This window comes from Carcharhinus amblyrhynchos, chromosome 26 (assembly GCF_965287045.1).
Source record: "Carcharhinus amblyrhynchos chromosome 26, sCarAmb.v2.hapA, whole genome shotgun sequence".
Lineage (NCBI taxonomy): Eukaryota > Metazoa > Chordata > Chondrichthyes > Carcharhiniformes > Carcharhinidae > Carcharhinus > Carcharhinus amblyrhynchos.
In genome coordinates, this window is record NC_137349.1 from 26,459,819 (window position 1) to 26,477,284 (window position 17,466).

At 45.7% G+C, this 17,466-nt stretch overlaps 1 protein-coding gene across 1 annotated transcript in view; it reads right to left on the reverse strand.

Annotated features, from left to right (window-relative positions):
• LOC145358722 (dedicator of cytokinesis protein 8-like) overlaps positions 1-17,466 on the reverse strand; it is a 197,157-nt gene that overhangs the window by 14,619 nt on the left and 165,072 nt on the right. The window contains 7 exon segments of the mRNA XM_080212966.1: positions 4,882-5,118; positions 6,009-6,098; positions 8,645-8,779; positions 10,215-10,346; positions 11,719-11,862; positions 13,126-13,318; positions 14,411-14,511. Of these exon segments, the coding sequence (XP_080069092.1) occupies positions 4,882-5,118; positions 6,009-6,098; positions 8,645-8,779; positions 10,215-10,346; positions 11,719-11,862; positions 13,126-13,318; positions 14,411-14,511 (1,032 nt within the window).

Consider the following 17,466-nt stretch of genomic DNA (forward strand, 5'->3'; position numbering starts at 1 on the left):
GCGGTCAAACAAGGAGGGAAAAGAGGGAAGTTATTTGACACCCCCTCACTTAGTTGTCAAACATCCCAAATCCATGTACTCATACTTTACAATATTGCTGAAAGTTCTTCCTTTAAAGCAGTTTTTAATTTTTCTTCTAAAACCAAGCACTCTCTTACCCCATGATTACCATTCAAGGGAGGTGATGGCCTAGTGGTATCGTCACTAGACCAGAAATTCAGCTCAGGTTCTGGGGACCTGGGTTCAAATCTTGCCATGGTGGAATTTGAATTCAATTTTAAAAATCTAGAATTATGAATCTATTGGTGCCCATGGAATTATTTTCGATTGTCGGGAAAACTCATCTGGTTCACTCAAGTTCTTAGGAAAAGAAGTCTGCCGCCCTTACCTGGTTTGGCCTACATGTGACTCCAGAGCCACAGCAATGTGGCTGACTCTCAATTGCCCTCTGAAATGGCCTAGCAAGCCACACAGTTACGTCACTCAAAAAGGCAGCTCACCACGACCTTCTCAACGAGGGATGCGCATTAAATGCTGGCAACATCCACATCCCACAAATGAGTAAAAAACATAAATCATAGCTGCATTTATATTGCACATTGTCACATTTAAAAGTCTGGAGATGAGTCACAAGCAATTAGATTGAAGCATCATGACTGTTGTTATTTGGCAAAAATGCCAAGCAGTTAGTGCACATTAAGACCCTACATGTGGCAATACAATTTAGTGGGGTTAGTTAAGGGAGGAATGTAGACCAGTAGCCAACTCTTTTCCATTATGTCATGGGATGCTTAACATACATTTGGGCCAGCAGAGCAGGGAGATGCTCCAAAGCCTCATTCAAAAGATGGCATCCCTGACAGTCTGGCACTCTCGCAAGACTGCATGGTAATCTCAGCCTCATTATTAGCTCAAGACGTGATGTGGTTGGAAATTGTTTCAGAAACAGGAAGCAGAGAGTAGGGATTGATTGTCAAGAGTGACAAGCGATGTTCCATCGGGATTTGCACTGGATTCTCAACTTTTCATCATATTTATCCACAATTTGGTGAAGGGAAGGGGAATTATGGTTCACGCTCAGAGAAGACACTAAATTGAAAGGACAGTACATAGACCTTTCAAAGCAAAGGGACTGGACAGAATCAGTGAGTGGGGGTGAGGGGGTGGTAGGAATTGTAAGGCAATACACTTTGGATCCAATACAGCCAAATCAGAGTATTTTATAAATAGTAAGAAAGTATGGAGGGACAAAGTACTTTATAAGTTGTGTCAGTACAAAATGCAATCGGAAAAATGAACAGAAAGTGGCTCTCATGTATGGAGACAGGAAATACAAGTATCAGTAAGTGATAGCTCCGTTGTACAGTCAGAAGTCTCACAACACAAGGTTAAAGTCCAACAGGCTTATCTGGTAGCACAAGCTTTTGAAGCATGCTTCTTCATCAGGCCAATACTCACCTGATGAAGGAGCAGCGCTCCGAAAGCTTGTACTACCAAATAAACCTGTTGGACTTTAATCTGGTGTTGTGAGACTTTTTACTGTGCCCACCCCAGTCCAACACCAGCAACTCCACATCTGTTATACAGTCTGGGGTATTACATTCAAATCTGGCCACTGCACTTTGGACACCATCTCAGAAAGAATCTAGTGGCCTTGCAGGGGGGACATTGGAGGTTCATTCGAATGATATCAGGGCTTCAAGGCTTAAATTATGAGAAGAGGATGCATAAACTTGACTTGTATTGCATCGGATGTAAAATATTGAGTTGTTTAAAATGATAACCAGGTTTACCCAGCCAGACTTATGGCTGTTTCTTTGAACTTTGAATAAGTTCTTTGAACTTAAGGAAACATTTAAAAATGCTTTGCTTAGGTGAACTCTGGAGCTCAATTTGAAAGCAACTCTTTACCTTCTACGCTAAAACCTTTTTTTCCTCTATATTCACGTGTTATGGCACTGGCTTTAGACCTTTCTACAGCTTTCTTGCAGCTGCACTCTGGTATCCCAGTGCCACTCCTGATTGCAGATTATTTTACTGTATTTTGCTCGCTCTTTTTGTGATCTGGCCAGGTGTTTTGATTTGGTGGTCACTCAAGTTCCTTTCATCTGCACAGTGGAATACTGTCCTGGCTTTCAGCTCTTCTTCCTTTTTTGAATTTTGCTGAGCTTTTTTGACCTAGCTAGGTCCCTTGAGTCTGCGTTCGATTGTGTCTAGCAATGGGCCTTCCACTCCCTAATTGAGTCCTTCAGCCTCCATATCTTCAATGGGGTTTCTTTTTAGATGACTTCCAATTGTGTCCACAATTGAGACATACTTCTCACGGGTTAGACTGCAGTTTCTTTACCTTTTCCATGCTTTCTGAATTTCAGGGTCCATTCCTCACTGCCACCACATTGGAAGGGTGCTTGGTGTCTCACTAAGAAGTCTGAAGGCTTGCATGGTTGAATATAAACCAATTATTTGTAACCCATAACTAAATACATCTCCACTGTACAGCAATGCATGGATGCTGTCTCCATGCTGGCTTCTTCCAGACTCCACTACACACAGTCCATCACTTGACTCTCTACGTCATACAATGGGAGCGGTACTGTTCTCCAGTCCCACATTAATCCTTACTAATCCAAACACTTTTATTCTGCAGTTACGGTTTCCTCTGGTATAGGAATCCAGGACCAAGGGATGCAAACGTCACATTAGAGTGTGGGAATTCAGGAGGGAAATTAGGAAGCACACCTTCACCAGAGGAGGTAGACATCTGGAAATCTCTCTCCAGAATACTCTATCCTATCCATCCCATTCATCATCTTATACGTCTCAATGAGATCTCCCCTCATTCTTCTAAACTCTAACGAGTACAAGCCTAGTTTATTCAGCCTCTCCTCATAGCTCAACCCCCTCAACTCCGGTATCAGCCTAGTAAACCTGGTAATCCCAAAATGGAACAGTGGAACAGGATTGAGGGGCTGAATGGCTTTCACTTTTTCTGACTCACAAACAGAGAGTGTTAACAATAACAACAACAACTTTTATTTATATTATTTACATAATAAAACATTGAGGCACTTCACACGAACTTTAAAGCAAAATTAGACAAGAAAAACAACATTAGTGGAGGTGAGCTAAAAGCAAGTGTAGATTTTCAAGATGCCTGGAAGGAAGAAATAGAAGCAAAGAAATTTCGGGAGGAAATTCCAGAACTGAGGGCAGGAAGCACAGCAAGCTCAGATGAAGCAATTAAAATCTGGGATGCTCAGAAGACCAGAATTAGATGAGTGTGAAAACGTGGCGTTGGAGGTAGTGAGGGGTGAGGGCACAGCGGAGTTTGAAAACGAGGATGAGAATGCTAAAATCACCCAAGGAGGAGGTTCACTGGGATATTGCCTCAGGTGGAGAATTTGAGCTATAAGGTGAGACTGGATAGGCTTGGATTGTTTTCTTTAGAGTAGAGAAGGCTGAGGGAGGACATGATTGAAGGGTATGGACAGGGAGGTAGCAACTGTTCCCCTTGGTTCATGGGTCAATCACAAAGAGGCGTTGTTTTAGGGTGAGGGGCGGGATATCCAGAGGGGAGTTCAGAAAAGAAAATTCACTCAGAGGGCAGTGAGAATCTGGAATGCACTGCCTGGGAAGGTTGTGGAGACCAGAAACCTTAAAAAATGTCTGGATGATCACTTGAAATATCATTCAAGGATTTGGGACAAGTGCTGGAAAATAGGATTAGCACAACCTTAGTGGTAAATATTGTCGATGCAGGTTCAAAGGGCCGAAGAGCCTTTTCTGCACTGTATGACAATCTGACTTGACAAAATATTGCTTGTCTTGGGACACTGGGGATCAGCAGTGTCATAAGTTGACTGGGACTTGGTATGAACAAGAACAAAGTCAACAGATTTTTGGGTGATGCCAAGTTTAGGTGAGATATTGGAGAGCAACAGGAGTGCCTGGAAAAGTGAAGTCTAGAGGCAACAAAGGGCATGAATGAGGGTTTCAGCAGCCGATGAGCAGAGGCAATGTTGTCAGGCAATGTTACAGATGTGTAAACAGGCAATCTTCCTGATAGGTCGGAAGCTCACCATAGTGTCAGAAGTAACACAAAGATTGTGAACATTCTAGTCCAACCTCAGACTGTCACCCGAGAGATGGATGGAATCAGAAGCCGGGAGATGGAGTTTAGAGTGGGAACCACAAAAGCAATGGCTTCCAATATTTAATTGGAGGGCATTTCTCCTCTTCCTGTGCTGGATGTCAGATAAGCCGTCTGATTATTTAGTAACTGTGGGGAATTTGAGAGAGGTGGTGGTGAGGTAGATTTGGATGCCATTGGCTTATACGTGCAAACTAACACCATGCTTTCAGGTGTTGCCGAGAGGCAGATTGTAAATGAGGAATAGGAGTGGAGGGGAAGGGATAGGTCATTGGGGGTTTCCAGAGTTAACACTGCAGGAGTGGGAAGCGAGGCCAATGCAAGTGATATCCTGGCTACAATTAGATCAATTGGAATAGAGAGAGGTAAGAGGAATCCTACCCAGCAGGACAATGGTGGAGAGGAATTGGAGGAAGATGGTGGGGTCAACCGCGTCAAAGGTTGCAGACAGGTCAAGGAGGACTAGGCAGGAAAGTTCACCATTGACACGGTCTCACTGGATGTCATTGTGACTTTGGTAAGAGGTGTTTTGCTGTTTGGTAAATCTGATTGGAGAGATTCAAGCATGGTGTTCGAGGGAAAGATGGGCATGGATTTGAGAAGCAAGAACACATTCGCGGACTTTGGAGAGGGGAAAGTTAGAGATTGGGGGGCGGGGGGGGATAGTTTGCAACTGTTAATGATCGAGCCAAGCACTTTAGTGTTGGAAGCCCTGAGACTGATTACCTCACCTCCTGCCTTTCTATGATACTGATCCGTGTCTTGATGTAAGGGAAAGCATGCAGGGTTGTCAGGATGGTTTTACGTTTGTACTGCTGGCTGAGCTCGCCATGTGCCCGGCCGTTCAGTGTGTACGGCGTACTGTAGATGAACCGTCGCAAGTTTGAATTCCTCTCATAGTAGGCAACTCGGTTTTTCAGTTCGTATTCTTCAAAGTAAGGCTCAACGTAAGTTATCTGGAGGTAGGCCTTCAAAGGAAACAAAGATTCCTTACTTTCATCATCTTCAAATTCCTTTCTGGTTGAGTTATAGACTGCCAAACAGCAGCAGGAAGCCTAATTATGATTTCTCAATCCTATCTTGTAGGACAAAGTATTGGTGAATGTGCCACATTCCAGCTCCCTTTCCCATTGCCCTGACAAGCTAGAGGAATGGAAATTAAACAATTCCTGTATACCAAGCTCTAGATCTTGAAATGCTTCATAGTCTCTCAGTTCTGTACATATCCCCATCATAGAATCCCGTCGGTAAGGGGGCCATTCTGCCCATTGAGTCTGCACTAATGAAAATCCATCCCAGGCCCTAATCCCATAACCCCATGTATTCACCCTCCTAATTACCCTGACACTAAGAGGCAATTTAGCATGGCCAATCAACCTAACCCTATCTGACTCTCCCTCCAACCCAAGCAGACACGGGGAAAACGTTCAAACTCCACACAGTCACCCGAGGCTGGAATTAAACCCGGGTCTCAGGCGCTGTGAGACAGCAGTGCTAACCATTGTGCCATTCCCCAGACTGCCTCTATCCCCCAGCCTGTACACATCCCAACCTCCACACTGACTCTGTACACATCCCAATCCCCACACTGCCTCTGTCCCCACAATGTACACAGCCCATCCCCCACATTGATTCTACCCTAGCCTGTACATATCCCATCCCCAATCTGCCTCTCTACACAGTCTACACCCCACACTGCCTCTATACCCCTAGCCTGTACACGGCCTATTCCCACACTGTACACAGCCCATCCCCCAACCTGTACACAGCCCACCGCCCACACTGCCTCTGTACAAAGGCCTTTACGGTTTTTTTTAGCTCATTAATGTGGTGACATTATTGACAGCCGATCACACACCTTGCTGGGATCCAGGTTTTCTTTCTTAACTGGCAAGGAATCTTTGAGAACCTCCACGCGATCTCTGCCAAACTGCATTTTATAAAATTCCTGCAACAAAATACACACATTAACTTAAAACTCTGGAACATAGAAGGATAGGAGGCTATTTAGTCCCTCAAAGCAGTGCTGGTGTGAACACAGTCTTAGAGTTTGCTACTGTAACTGAAGATCACCACACCTCAGGCGAGGGGCAAGGACTGAGAAGGCAGGGTCTTCATGAATAACCTCAGATGGTATAGGAATTGAACCCACACTGTTGGCATCACTCTGCATCACAAACCAGCCATCCAGCTAACTGAGCTAAACTGATTCCCTCGGGTTGCTCACTGTGTTAACTGAACAAGGCCGCCATTTGTGCAGTCAAATTAAGTCAAGGGGAAATTAATGGAGACCATCAGCTGTTTAGCTTCCATCAGCACTCAGCTTCTTAGTATCCCACTGATCCTGGATATCACCAAGTGCTGAAAAACCACAGGCATGTTTTTGGATTTTGTTTCCCAGCCGTGTCTTCTCTCCTAACCCCAGTTTACTCCTCCTCAAAGAGGCTCATTACGCTGGAGAAGAGGCTTCATCCTCCCAGGGCTAAATAATCACCACCAGCAGGAACTTTGAGCCTGGGGGCATACAGACAAGTCTATGTCATGGCCTCTCCTGATCACTTCTTTCACAGGATTCTCTGTACAGGCTGCCTGTTCAGGACAGCACGGTGGCACAGTGGTTAGCACTGCTACCTAACAGCACCAGGGATCCAGGTCTGATTCTCGGTTTGGGTCATTGACTGTGTGGAGTTTTCACATTCTCCCTGTGTCTGCATGGGTTTTCTTCCGCAGTCCAAAAGATGTGCTGGTTAGGAGCATCAGCCATGCTAAATTGCCCCTTAGTGTCCTGGGATTAGAGGGATTAGTGGGCTAAATATGTGGAGTTACAGGGATAGGGTCTAGTGGGATTGTTGTCGCTGTAGATTCGATGGGCTGAATGACACTGTAGGGTTTTATGATTGATAGAGTGCATTGGAAAAAGAAAGGAGAGAGTGCAGAATATAGTGCTGCAGTTACAGATAGGGTGAAGAGAAAGATCAATTTAATATGAGGTAGGTCCATTCAAAAGTCTGACGGTAGAAGAGAAGAAGCTGTTCAGACCTTTTCATAAGAACATAAGAACATAAGAAATAGGAGCAGGAGTAGGCCATCCAGCCCTTCGAGCCTGCCCCGCCATTCAATAAGATCATGGCTGATCTGTCACTGCTCAGTTCCACTTTCCCGCCCTCTCCCCATAACCCTTAATCCCCTCGCTTATCAAAAACCCATCAACCCGCGTCTTAAAATTATTTAGCGAGGCAGCCTCCACCACTTCAATGGGCAGAGAATTCCAGAGATTCACCACCCTTTGAGTGAAGAAGTTCCTCCTCAACTCCATTCTAAACCACCCCCCTTTTATCTTGAGGCTGTGCCCCCTAGTCCTACTGTCTTTTTTGAGCGGGAAGAGTCTCTCCACCTCTATCCTATCCATCCCATTCATCATCTTATACGTCTCAATGAGATCTCCCCTCATTCTTCTAAACTCTAACGAGTACAAGCCTAGTTTATTCAGCCTCTCCTCATAGCTCAACCCCCTCAACTCCGGTATCAGCCTAGTAAACCTCCTCTGCACTCCCTCCAAGGCCAAAATATCTTTGCGCAGGTGCGGCGCCCAAAACTGCACACAGTACTCCAGCTGCGGCCTCACCAATGCCCAATACAGCTGCAGCAAGACCTCCCTACTTTTATATTCAATCCCCCTCGCTATGAAGGCCAGCATCCCATTCGCCTTCCTGACCACCTGCTGCACCTGCAAGCTGGGTTTTTGCGACTCATGCACAAGGACCCCAAGGTCCCTCTGCACCGCCGCCTGCTGCAGTTTTTCGCCCCGTAAGTAATAGTCCTTCCTACCATTCTTCCTACCAAAGTGGACCACCTCACACTTGCCAACATTAAATTCCATTTGCCATTTCCTGGCCCATTCGCCCAGCCTATCTAGATCCTTCTGCGGACTCTCCACACCCTCCGCACAATTTGCCGTTCCCCCAATCTTGGTGTCATCAGCAAATTTCGACACCCTACACTCGGTTCCCTCCTCCAGATCATCTATATAAATGGTAAAAAGCTGAGGCCCCAGCACCGACCCCTGGGGCACTCCACTAGTCACCATCCTGATGGAAGAACGTGGAAGAGAGTATGTTCAGGGTACGTGGGGTCCTTAATTATGCTGGCTGCTTTGCCGAGGCAGCGGGAAATGTAGACAGAGTCAATGGATGGGAGGCTGGTCTGTGTGATGGACTGGGCTATGTTCACAACTCTTTGTAGTTTCTTGCGGTCTTGGTCAGAGCAGAAGCCATGCCAAGCTATGATACAACCGGAAACATTTAAAACACTGCAATATTAAAAGGAGTACTTCAGTGAGAGTCTATATGGAGAATCGGTGACTCAAAGCTGTTACAGTGTGACCCCAACAGAGAGCAGCAACAGCTCGGGTGTGTGTGCACAGCACTGTTCAGGTAGCTTTGACTCACGTTGTTAAATTGCCACGTTATGATCTGTGATTGAAAGATCCATTACCTGTAACCTGGCGGATATTTCCACTAGATTAGTGATCTCCGGCTCCTTGTATACATATTCCTGCCCATCCAGCTCTCCAAACAGCGAGCCATAGAATCCCACACGGAAAAATGTTCCAAACATTCTCTTATTATCCTGAAATAAAATGGGTTCCAAGGAAGGGAGGATATTATTGAAAGGTTGGAAGTTGTCACTGCAAAGGGCAACTGCCTCACTGGCTTTTCATTGAAGGGACTGCCCATCACAAAGTCTCAGTGCGGAGGGCTAACTGGAGTCACAAAGGAAAGTGTGAACCAAAATCAGGCCCATCTCTAACCTCAGTCCTCCCCTCACTCTCCCTGTCTTTCAGCACCTCCACTCTCTGCTTTCCCCACCTGTTCAGCTCTCTCAAACAATTCAACGTCCCCGTACGACCGTCAGCAGCAAGCCGGTACCAGGGTTCCATTAAATACATTACGGTTACAGTACAGAAGGAAGCCATTCGGACCTTTATGTCTGTGCTGACTGTCTGCCAGAGCAAATTGCCTTGTGCCGTTCCCCCATCCTATAGTTCTGCAAATCTTTCCTCTTCAGGTAGAGACCCAATTCACTTGCCTATGATGATGAGGTTAAGGCTTGTAATGGCGGGTTTGCTGAGCTAGAATGGTCATTTATCTCCATCAAGTAGCTTCTTTGTGTCTGACAGTGAATATTGAAGGGTAACCAACTATGGGAGGCATTACAACATCCGTGACCCAAAATGCAAGCACGTGCAGTTCTCCATACAGAGACGCTTGGCTGATTTTCTCCTTCTCAGCCCTGAGACACTGAGACCAAAGGTTCGGGTCCAACCAGAGCAGCCAATTCACTCAATCTTAATGACACCAGTGTGGCACAGTGGCTAGCACTGCTGCCTCACAACGCCAGGGACCCGGATTCAATTCCCAGTTTGGGTAGAGTTTGCACATTTTCCCCACGTCTGCATGGATTTCCTCCAGTTTCCTGCCACGCTCCAAAGATGTGCAGGTTAGTGGATTGGCCATGATAAACTGCCCCTTCGTGTCAGGGGAAAGTATTTCGGTTAAATGCATGGGGTTATGGGGATAGGGCCTGGGTGGGATTGTGGTCGACACAGACCCAATGGGCCGGATGGCCTCCTTCTGCCTGTTGATTCTATGATTCATAAACACTGCTTATTGGTTGTGTCATAGATCTCACTGAAAAGCTTGCCTGATTTTTCCGAATCAAGCAACAGATTCACCAAGGAATGTACCAAAAAGCGGCCAATCAAATGCTCAGTGAGCACCAGTCAGGGAAAGAGGGAATGATTGGTCTGCCCATCTCACGAGCTGATTGGCTGGCAAACAACGCTAACGCCAGTTTAAGTTTATTTATTAGTGTCACAAGTAGGCTTACATTAACACTGCAATGAAGGGACCCTGAAAATCCCTGAGTCTTCACACTTTGGCCAGTGCTTGTTTAGGTACACTGCGTGAGAATTCAGCAGTGCCTGTGGGCATATTGGTGTACACCTAGCTTTTCACACTGAACACGAGGGTTACGCACACACTGGCACAAGAGGAGCTTTTACCTTACTCAGGATCAAATCAAACGTTTCCTTCAGGTTTCCATGAATAACAGATAATTTCTTGATATTCCGATGGAACTCGGCAATTGGAATTACGAGCTTGTAAATTTCATAAACTGCTTCGTAACATTCTGCCTTAAGAAAAACAAGTGAAAGGTATTTTTTATAAACAGATACCACACAGTAGGGATATTAAAATAATGCACAATAGTGTTCCTGATCCAGGCACACTGTGTACTTAAAATGTGAGTCTAATGTTTGACAACTCACAAGGTGCAATATCGAACACCGCCCCAGGTCGGGGCCATTGTGCACTAAATATGTGCAGATATGGAATAAAGGTCCCTAAACCCACTGGAGAATCATCTGAGTATAAAAAGGTCAAGTTGCCATAGTCCGACGTGACCATAAACTACTCTCCCCTTTGAGGGGGAGAGCTGACTGGTGGCAATTTAACCTGAGGATCACCACACTTCAGGCGAGGGGCAAGGTTCAGAAGGCTGAGCCTTCATGAATAACTTCAGCCAGTGAATCCCGCTGTTGGTGTCATTCTCTCTGTCACTAACCAGCCTGCAAGCTGAGCTAAACCGATATAGCAGAGAAGAAGGCTATTCTTGCCTGTGCTAGTCCTTTGCAACCACTGGAAAGGTAGGACCTGGGTCAAATGCTGTGCAACACTCACTTGACACTGAGCTGTCACACTCTTTAGATTAGGCACATCTCAGAATATACACAAAATAAAGCATCCTTGGTGCAGCCTCATCAAGTAGAGAGATCAAGATATGACTTGGGTTAAATACAGTTTAAATTCCCTCTATACTGCCCCATCAAACACTCCCACATCAGGCACAGTACAGGCTGGGTGCCGGGAGAAATCAGAGATAAAATTGGAAGTGGAATTACGTTTACCCCCTGATATTCAGTGATATTGACATCAGTGGAGCTGAATATTGGGTGTTGAGTCTAATGTGATGGCTTTCACCTGCTCTGAATCCCTTTCTCCTCCACTAGGAATGAAATGATCGGTGAGAGAGCTCCTCAGTGATTATTATTCCTGATCCAGCAATGAATTTGTGGATTCAGAATTGAATCAGAGTCGGGGAAGTTCGCACAGTCGCTCTCTCAGGTGGCACGAGTGAGCTGTTGCTGCTGATTTTTGAAGCCTAGCTACACTCCAAATCTTAGAAACAACCCACGTTTGGCTCATTGTGCTCTTTCTGGGCAGGTTATTGGAGATATCTTCCATAATCCATTCCCCTTGTCCGCACTCCATAGGGAATGTAAAGTGGAGATTCAAGGACAAATTTTACAAGGTGAGATTTTGAGCAAATAAAATAGCCCCAGAAACTCAGAAGCGCTGTCAACCCAGATGAGCTGACCTCCAAGTTTGATTCTCCATCCTGTGCTCCTATCTGGGAGCAGAGATTCACAAATGCATCTTGAATCTGATCTAATCAGCCCCCTCAGCCCCCATGGTCACGGAGCTTGATGAAGGTTCAACACGTACTCTGTTGAAGAGCTCGACTGCCTCGTCCAGAAACTCCAGGAGACCCTCTTCGCTGAAGGAGTTTCCAGTGCAAATGCCCTCCCTCTCCATGGAAAAGACCTCATCACACACCAACGATTCCTCCAAGACATTGATGGAAATTCTCTGGCAAAGAAAGAAGATAGGCGATGAATAACCAATGGCCAATCAGGGACCATCAATGGCCTGCAGCCAATCAGGGACTATTGAGGGCCTGCAGCCAATCAGGGACTACCACTGGTCAATGGCCAATCAGGAACCACCAATGGCTGGTCAGAATCTACTGAAACCAATCAGAGACTATTGCGTGCCAGTGGCCAACCAAAGACTATTGGTGGCTCAGGGCCAACTACAGCCAATGACCAAAGGCCACTTATGACCAACAACCAATTAAGGGCCATCTGTGGCCAGTGACCAATCAAGGGCCACCCATGGCCAGCTGCCAATCAGAGATTAACAAGCAGCCGGTGTTCAGGCATTGAAAACGATACTGGTTTCAATATTTTACAACAATAAAATCACAAATTAACTTTTAAAAATAATTTACGAGTCCAAAGATGTGCAGATTAGGTGGATTGGCCATGAGAAATTGACCTTAGTGTCAGGGAGATTAGCAGGGATAGGGCCTGGATGGGATTGCTGTCAGTCGCTGGGTTGCTCGATGGGCCAAATGGTCTCCTCCTGCATTGTAGGGATACTATGATTCTATTATCCTATGATTGTAAGTGATTTCTTTAAAACACAAACATTACAAAATGTAACATCTTTAGAATTGTAAAAACTAAAAATAAAAAGAGTGTTTGAGGGATGACCACTGGGACAAGTGAACTAGAAAAGGGCCTATCAAACTGTGACATGACTGAACTTACGAAGAGGCAGGTAAAATAGGCCATAGTTGGCCAAACTGAGGGCAGCAACTGTCAAATCCAGTCAATCAAAATTCAGTGACAGCTCAGTTCTTTACAATAAGAAGTTGGAACAGGAATGGGTGCCATCTCTCTCCTGTTTATCCGTTATTTCTCGAGTCGGCACGGTAGCACAGTGGTTAGCACTGCTGCTTACAGCTCCAGGGACCTGGGTTCGATTCCCGGCTTGGGTCACTGTCTGTGTGGAGTTTGCACATTCTCCTCGTGTCTGCATGGGTTTCCTCTGGGTGCTCCGGATTTCTCCCACAGTCCAAGGATGTTCGGGTGGATTGGCCATGCTAAATTGACCCTTAGTGTCAGGGGGATTAGTGCGGTAAATACATGGGGTTACGAGGATAGGGCTGGGTGGGATTATTTTCTGTGCGGGCTCAATGGGCCAAATGGCCTCCTTCTACACCGCAGGGATTCCATGATTCTGCAGAAATGCAGGTTGCCGTGTTGCCACACGTTACCGGAAGCTGACCTGGAAACTCACGCTGCCCATGGGCAGATGGACAGATCCTTCCACGCGGCTCAAGTATTCTGCCACCAAGGCGGCGCTGTGCACCAGGCAGTGAGCTGCCTCAGCAAACCGTTTCCTTTCAACGTGCTTTATCGCAATGTTCCGCAACCACATCAGGCGAAGGTCCAAGTAATTCTGTAAGCATTTTGCAATTCTAGAGGAAAACACAGAGGACTTACAGCTGACAAACATCCCTGCCATTGAATCTGCTCCCTGTTTACAACGTGGTGCAATCTGTCACTGACCTATTCACACAAATATGGGTTTGTTCAAAGTTTCTATGGATGCTGTTCTTTTATAAACACTGCCCAGCCCTGTTAATTGGGTCAAATTAGGCGTGAACGCACCCTTCACAATAAATGTCAAAAGGATTTCCAGTTGAACAGTTCCTTGAGACGGTGAAAGGTGACAAGTTTCCTGGGCATTTTCCTGTGAATCTGGAACTAAGGGGAACCATCCATTACTTTAGACCAAACAAAGGAATACACAGGACCGGGAAAGGTCACTGCTGTCCATCTGGTTGATCCCACAGAGCTTTCTATGTGGCCAGAACTTGAATAGGACGGAAAGCATTGTTCCCCATAGCACTCCATTTTGAGGTATGGATTTCTATTAACAGCAACAAACACAATGATGCCGTATAGAAAATGAGTCAGAATCTCAGGATCAGGGTGTGTTTGGTGAACAACTGAGATTTTCAGATGTTGCTGTTTGTCAAACGTGGCGAGATTCAACCGATACCTGTAGTTTAGAGCAATAAGATGCAACACATATGCCAGTTCTGCCAACTTTCTTCCCTTTATAGTGGTGCTTGAGGGACAGGCCTTCAATCTACAACTGTCCTTGCCATAGGGAAGCACATGGTTCTCTGGGTCCTGGGAAGTCATTGCCCTTCATGATATCCTCTTGGTGGCATGACTGAGATGGGAGAGCTTGGGGCATGGCCAACTCTTCCACCAGTAGCTTCAGTGTCCCAACTCTCTCATCTCAAGAGCCCTGAGATCCTGATCTACTCAGACAAAAGTTGCTGAACTTTGGCCTGGTGATAACCCCAGGAAGGGGTTATGGGGTCAAAGATGAATGGATGTTTCGTGTTACATGGATGCTTCACTCAACAGTACTTAATCATGAGGTCCCCAGGATAGGAATTATAACGTTTATGAATAGAAAAAAGGTATTTATTAAGCAGGTGACCTCTGCTACCCATTACACTCCCCCCATATACAATGCAAGAGCAGTTTGTTACCTGTACATCAGATCGATTTGCATGTCGACATCTTTCAGGTACTCCTGCAGTTTCACTGTGTCACTCGATACTGCCTTCAGATTCCTTATAAGCTCTTCCACCTGAAAGATCAGCACTAGTTAAGTACTAGTTACCCGACTGGCTTACCAAGTTAATAATCAGTCCATGGAGTGACCAACTGTCCAATCACCTAGCTCTACATGGAGTGTAGCACACTGAGGATTTTGAGGAGAGCTGAGAAGAAGTTTTTTATCTACTCAGGATCTAGAACTCACTGCTTGGTGGCAAGGCACAACCCCTCATTGCATTGAATTGGACATGCACTGGAATCGCTGTAAATAACAGGGCTATACAGCATCATCTGTAAATTGGAACTAGACTGGATTGCTCTTTAAAAAATGGTACAGACACAGTAAGCTGAATGGCCTGCATGCTTAAGTGATCTATGGTTCCACCCATGAATAAATGTTGGCCAGTCAAGAGTCACCCAGACTTGAAACCTTGGGCGGGATTTTCCGGCCTCACTTGCTCCAAAACCAAAAAATCTCGTCTGAAGTCAGCAGTCCTTTGCATGGTGCATTGTGGGCCCTGTTTCCCTCCTGCACCCCCCACCCCCGCCGTTATGATTCCTGTAGCCGGTGGGATGGGAAAATTTCCCCGTTGGCTCAGCACGGCGGCACAGTGGTTAGCACTGCTGCCTCACGGCACCAGGGACCTTGGTTCAATTCCTGTCTCGGGTAACTCTCTGTGTGGAGTCTGCACATTCTCCCCGTGTCTGTGTGGGTTCCCTCCAGGTGCTCCGGTTTCCTCCTACAGTCCAAAGATGTGCGGGTTAGATGCATTGGCCATACTAAATTCTACCTCAGTGTACCTGAACAGGCACCAGAGTGTGGTGACTGGGGGCATTTTCACAGTAACCTCATTGCAGTGTTATTGTAAGCCTTCTTGTGACAAATAAATAAACTTTTTCTTTCTCTCCACAGATGCTGTCAGACCTGCTGAGAGTTTCCAGCATTTTCTGTTTCCGTTTCAGATTCCCAGCATCCGCAGTAATTTGCTTTCCTGCTCTTCTTCAAATGACCTTCTGTATTCACCTGACAGGGCAGACAGGGACATTAACGTAACATCTTATCCCCCTCAGTGCTGCACTGAAGTGCTGGCATAGCTCACAATGACTCAGAGCTGAGAGCGCTGTTGCTGAGACACCGCTGACATCTCTGTTACAGGAAGCAGCTGTTCTCGGACCTCTGCCAGAGAATAACTGACACTCCGGGTCCATTTACAGTTTCAGACACAGGTGCGTTAGACACATGAAAGGATTGTTGGAACCGGTTCACACACATTTCTGGAAATTGTTCTATCGGATGTCTGCCCCGGGTTTCTGAAGCTGGTGACGTGAACTGAGTGCCTGTTTGGAGCACGTCACTGGTTTAATTTGAGAAAAATTAAATGTGTCTGGTTAACTCTGAGCTGAACTTTTTCTGACCACTGGAATCACCTGACTCCTCAGCTCGGTTGGAAAGCTAGGGAGAGAATGGATACTCATTATTGCTGAGACACAGAGATAGGACTCTGTTCATAACTCTTCACCCTGCTGCCCTCAGGGAGAATCCAGCAGCAGAAGCCACACACTGCAAGCCAGCCAAGTAAAATCTTGCCATGTCATTCGTGAGTTGGTGTTGCCGACTTTCCAGGGTTGTCCTGGAATCCCTCGGAATTACAATTTTACAGTGGATGAGTTGTTAGCACAGATAGAAATAAATATGTTTGGCCTGATAGCCATCACCATGGAGACACGGTTTCAGAGTCACCAAGGCTTGGACTTGAATATCGAAGCAGACTTCACATCTTGAAAACGTGGGAGGCTAGGAAAAAGTGGCGGGGTATTTCTCTTCATTGCCAATGTCACTCGTAAAGTGGTGAAAGAATTTGAAAAGAACAAGATCAGTTTGGGTAGAGGTAAGAATTAGTAAAGGTAGGAGGTCACTTGTGGCCCCCTAACAATAGTTAGACTGTAGGACAGGGTACACGGGAAGAAATAAATAGGGCTTGTAAGAAAGGTATCATTATTATCATGGGTGACTTAATCTACATGTAGATTGGATGAATCAGATAGGTAATGGTAGCCTGGAAAACAAGTTCATAGACTGTGTTCAAGACGATCTCTGAGAGAGTACATTCTAGAATCCAGGGAGCAGGCTATTCTAGGCCTGTTAATGAGCAGTGAGATAGGATTCATCAATAACCTCATGGGAAATGAGAAACTGAGTAACAGTGATCATAGTATGATAGAATTTCATGTTTGGTTGGAATGGAAAGTAAAAGTCTAAGCGTTTTAAATCCGAATAAAGGTAATTATTAGGGAATGAAAGCAGAGCTAGCTAAAATGAATTAGGAAATGAGGTCAAAGGTAGAACAGTAGAGACACAGTAACAGATTTTTTAGGAGATATTTAATAACTCTCAACAATTATCTCAGATGGGAAAGTTGAAGATTGTATCAAATTGAAAGAAACAGTCCACAAATCTGGAGAGGTTATTGGTAGGACTGAAGATTGGCCATACTTTAACAACCAGCAAAGGAAGGAGAGATCAAGGATGGCGCTAAAGGAGGCGTCAAGAGGAAAGCGACTCCGAAGAGGGTGGTGGCCAAACGGGCCAAGAAAGCCCAGGCGGGGAAAAGCTCCCAAGCCGCCGGTGGCGAAGAAGCGGGAGGCAGGGAAGAAGTGGTAGAGGCACTGGGACCTGAGAAAACATCTAACAACCAGCAAAGTAAAAATAAAGAGGGAGAACATTGAGTACAAGAGAATGCAAGCTAGTAATGAGTTCCAACAAGAATTTAAATGGGAAAAGAGTATCTAAATGTCGTTCCTCTCAAGAGTGAGTTTGGAGAATTGATAATGGAAAAAAGGAAATGGCAGTGTTGACAGGCATTTTGTGTCTCTCTTCACTGTAGAAGACTTAGAAACTTCCTAAAGGTTCTTGAAAGTCGAGAAGTGATTGGCAGGGAAGAACAGAAAACAATCATCACCAGGCAAAAGGTGCTGGCAAACAACT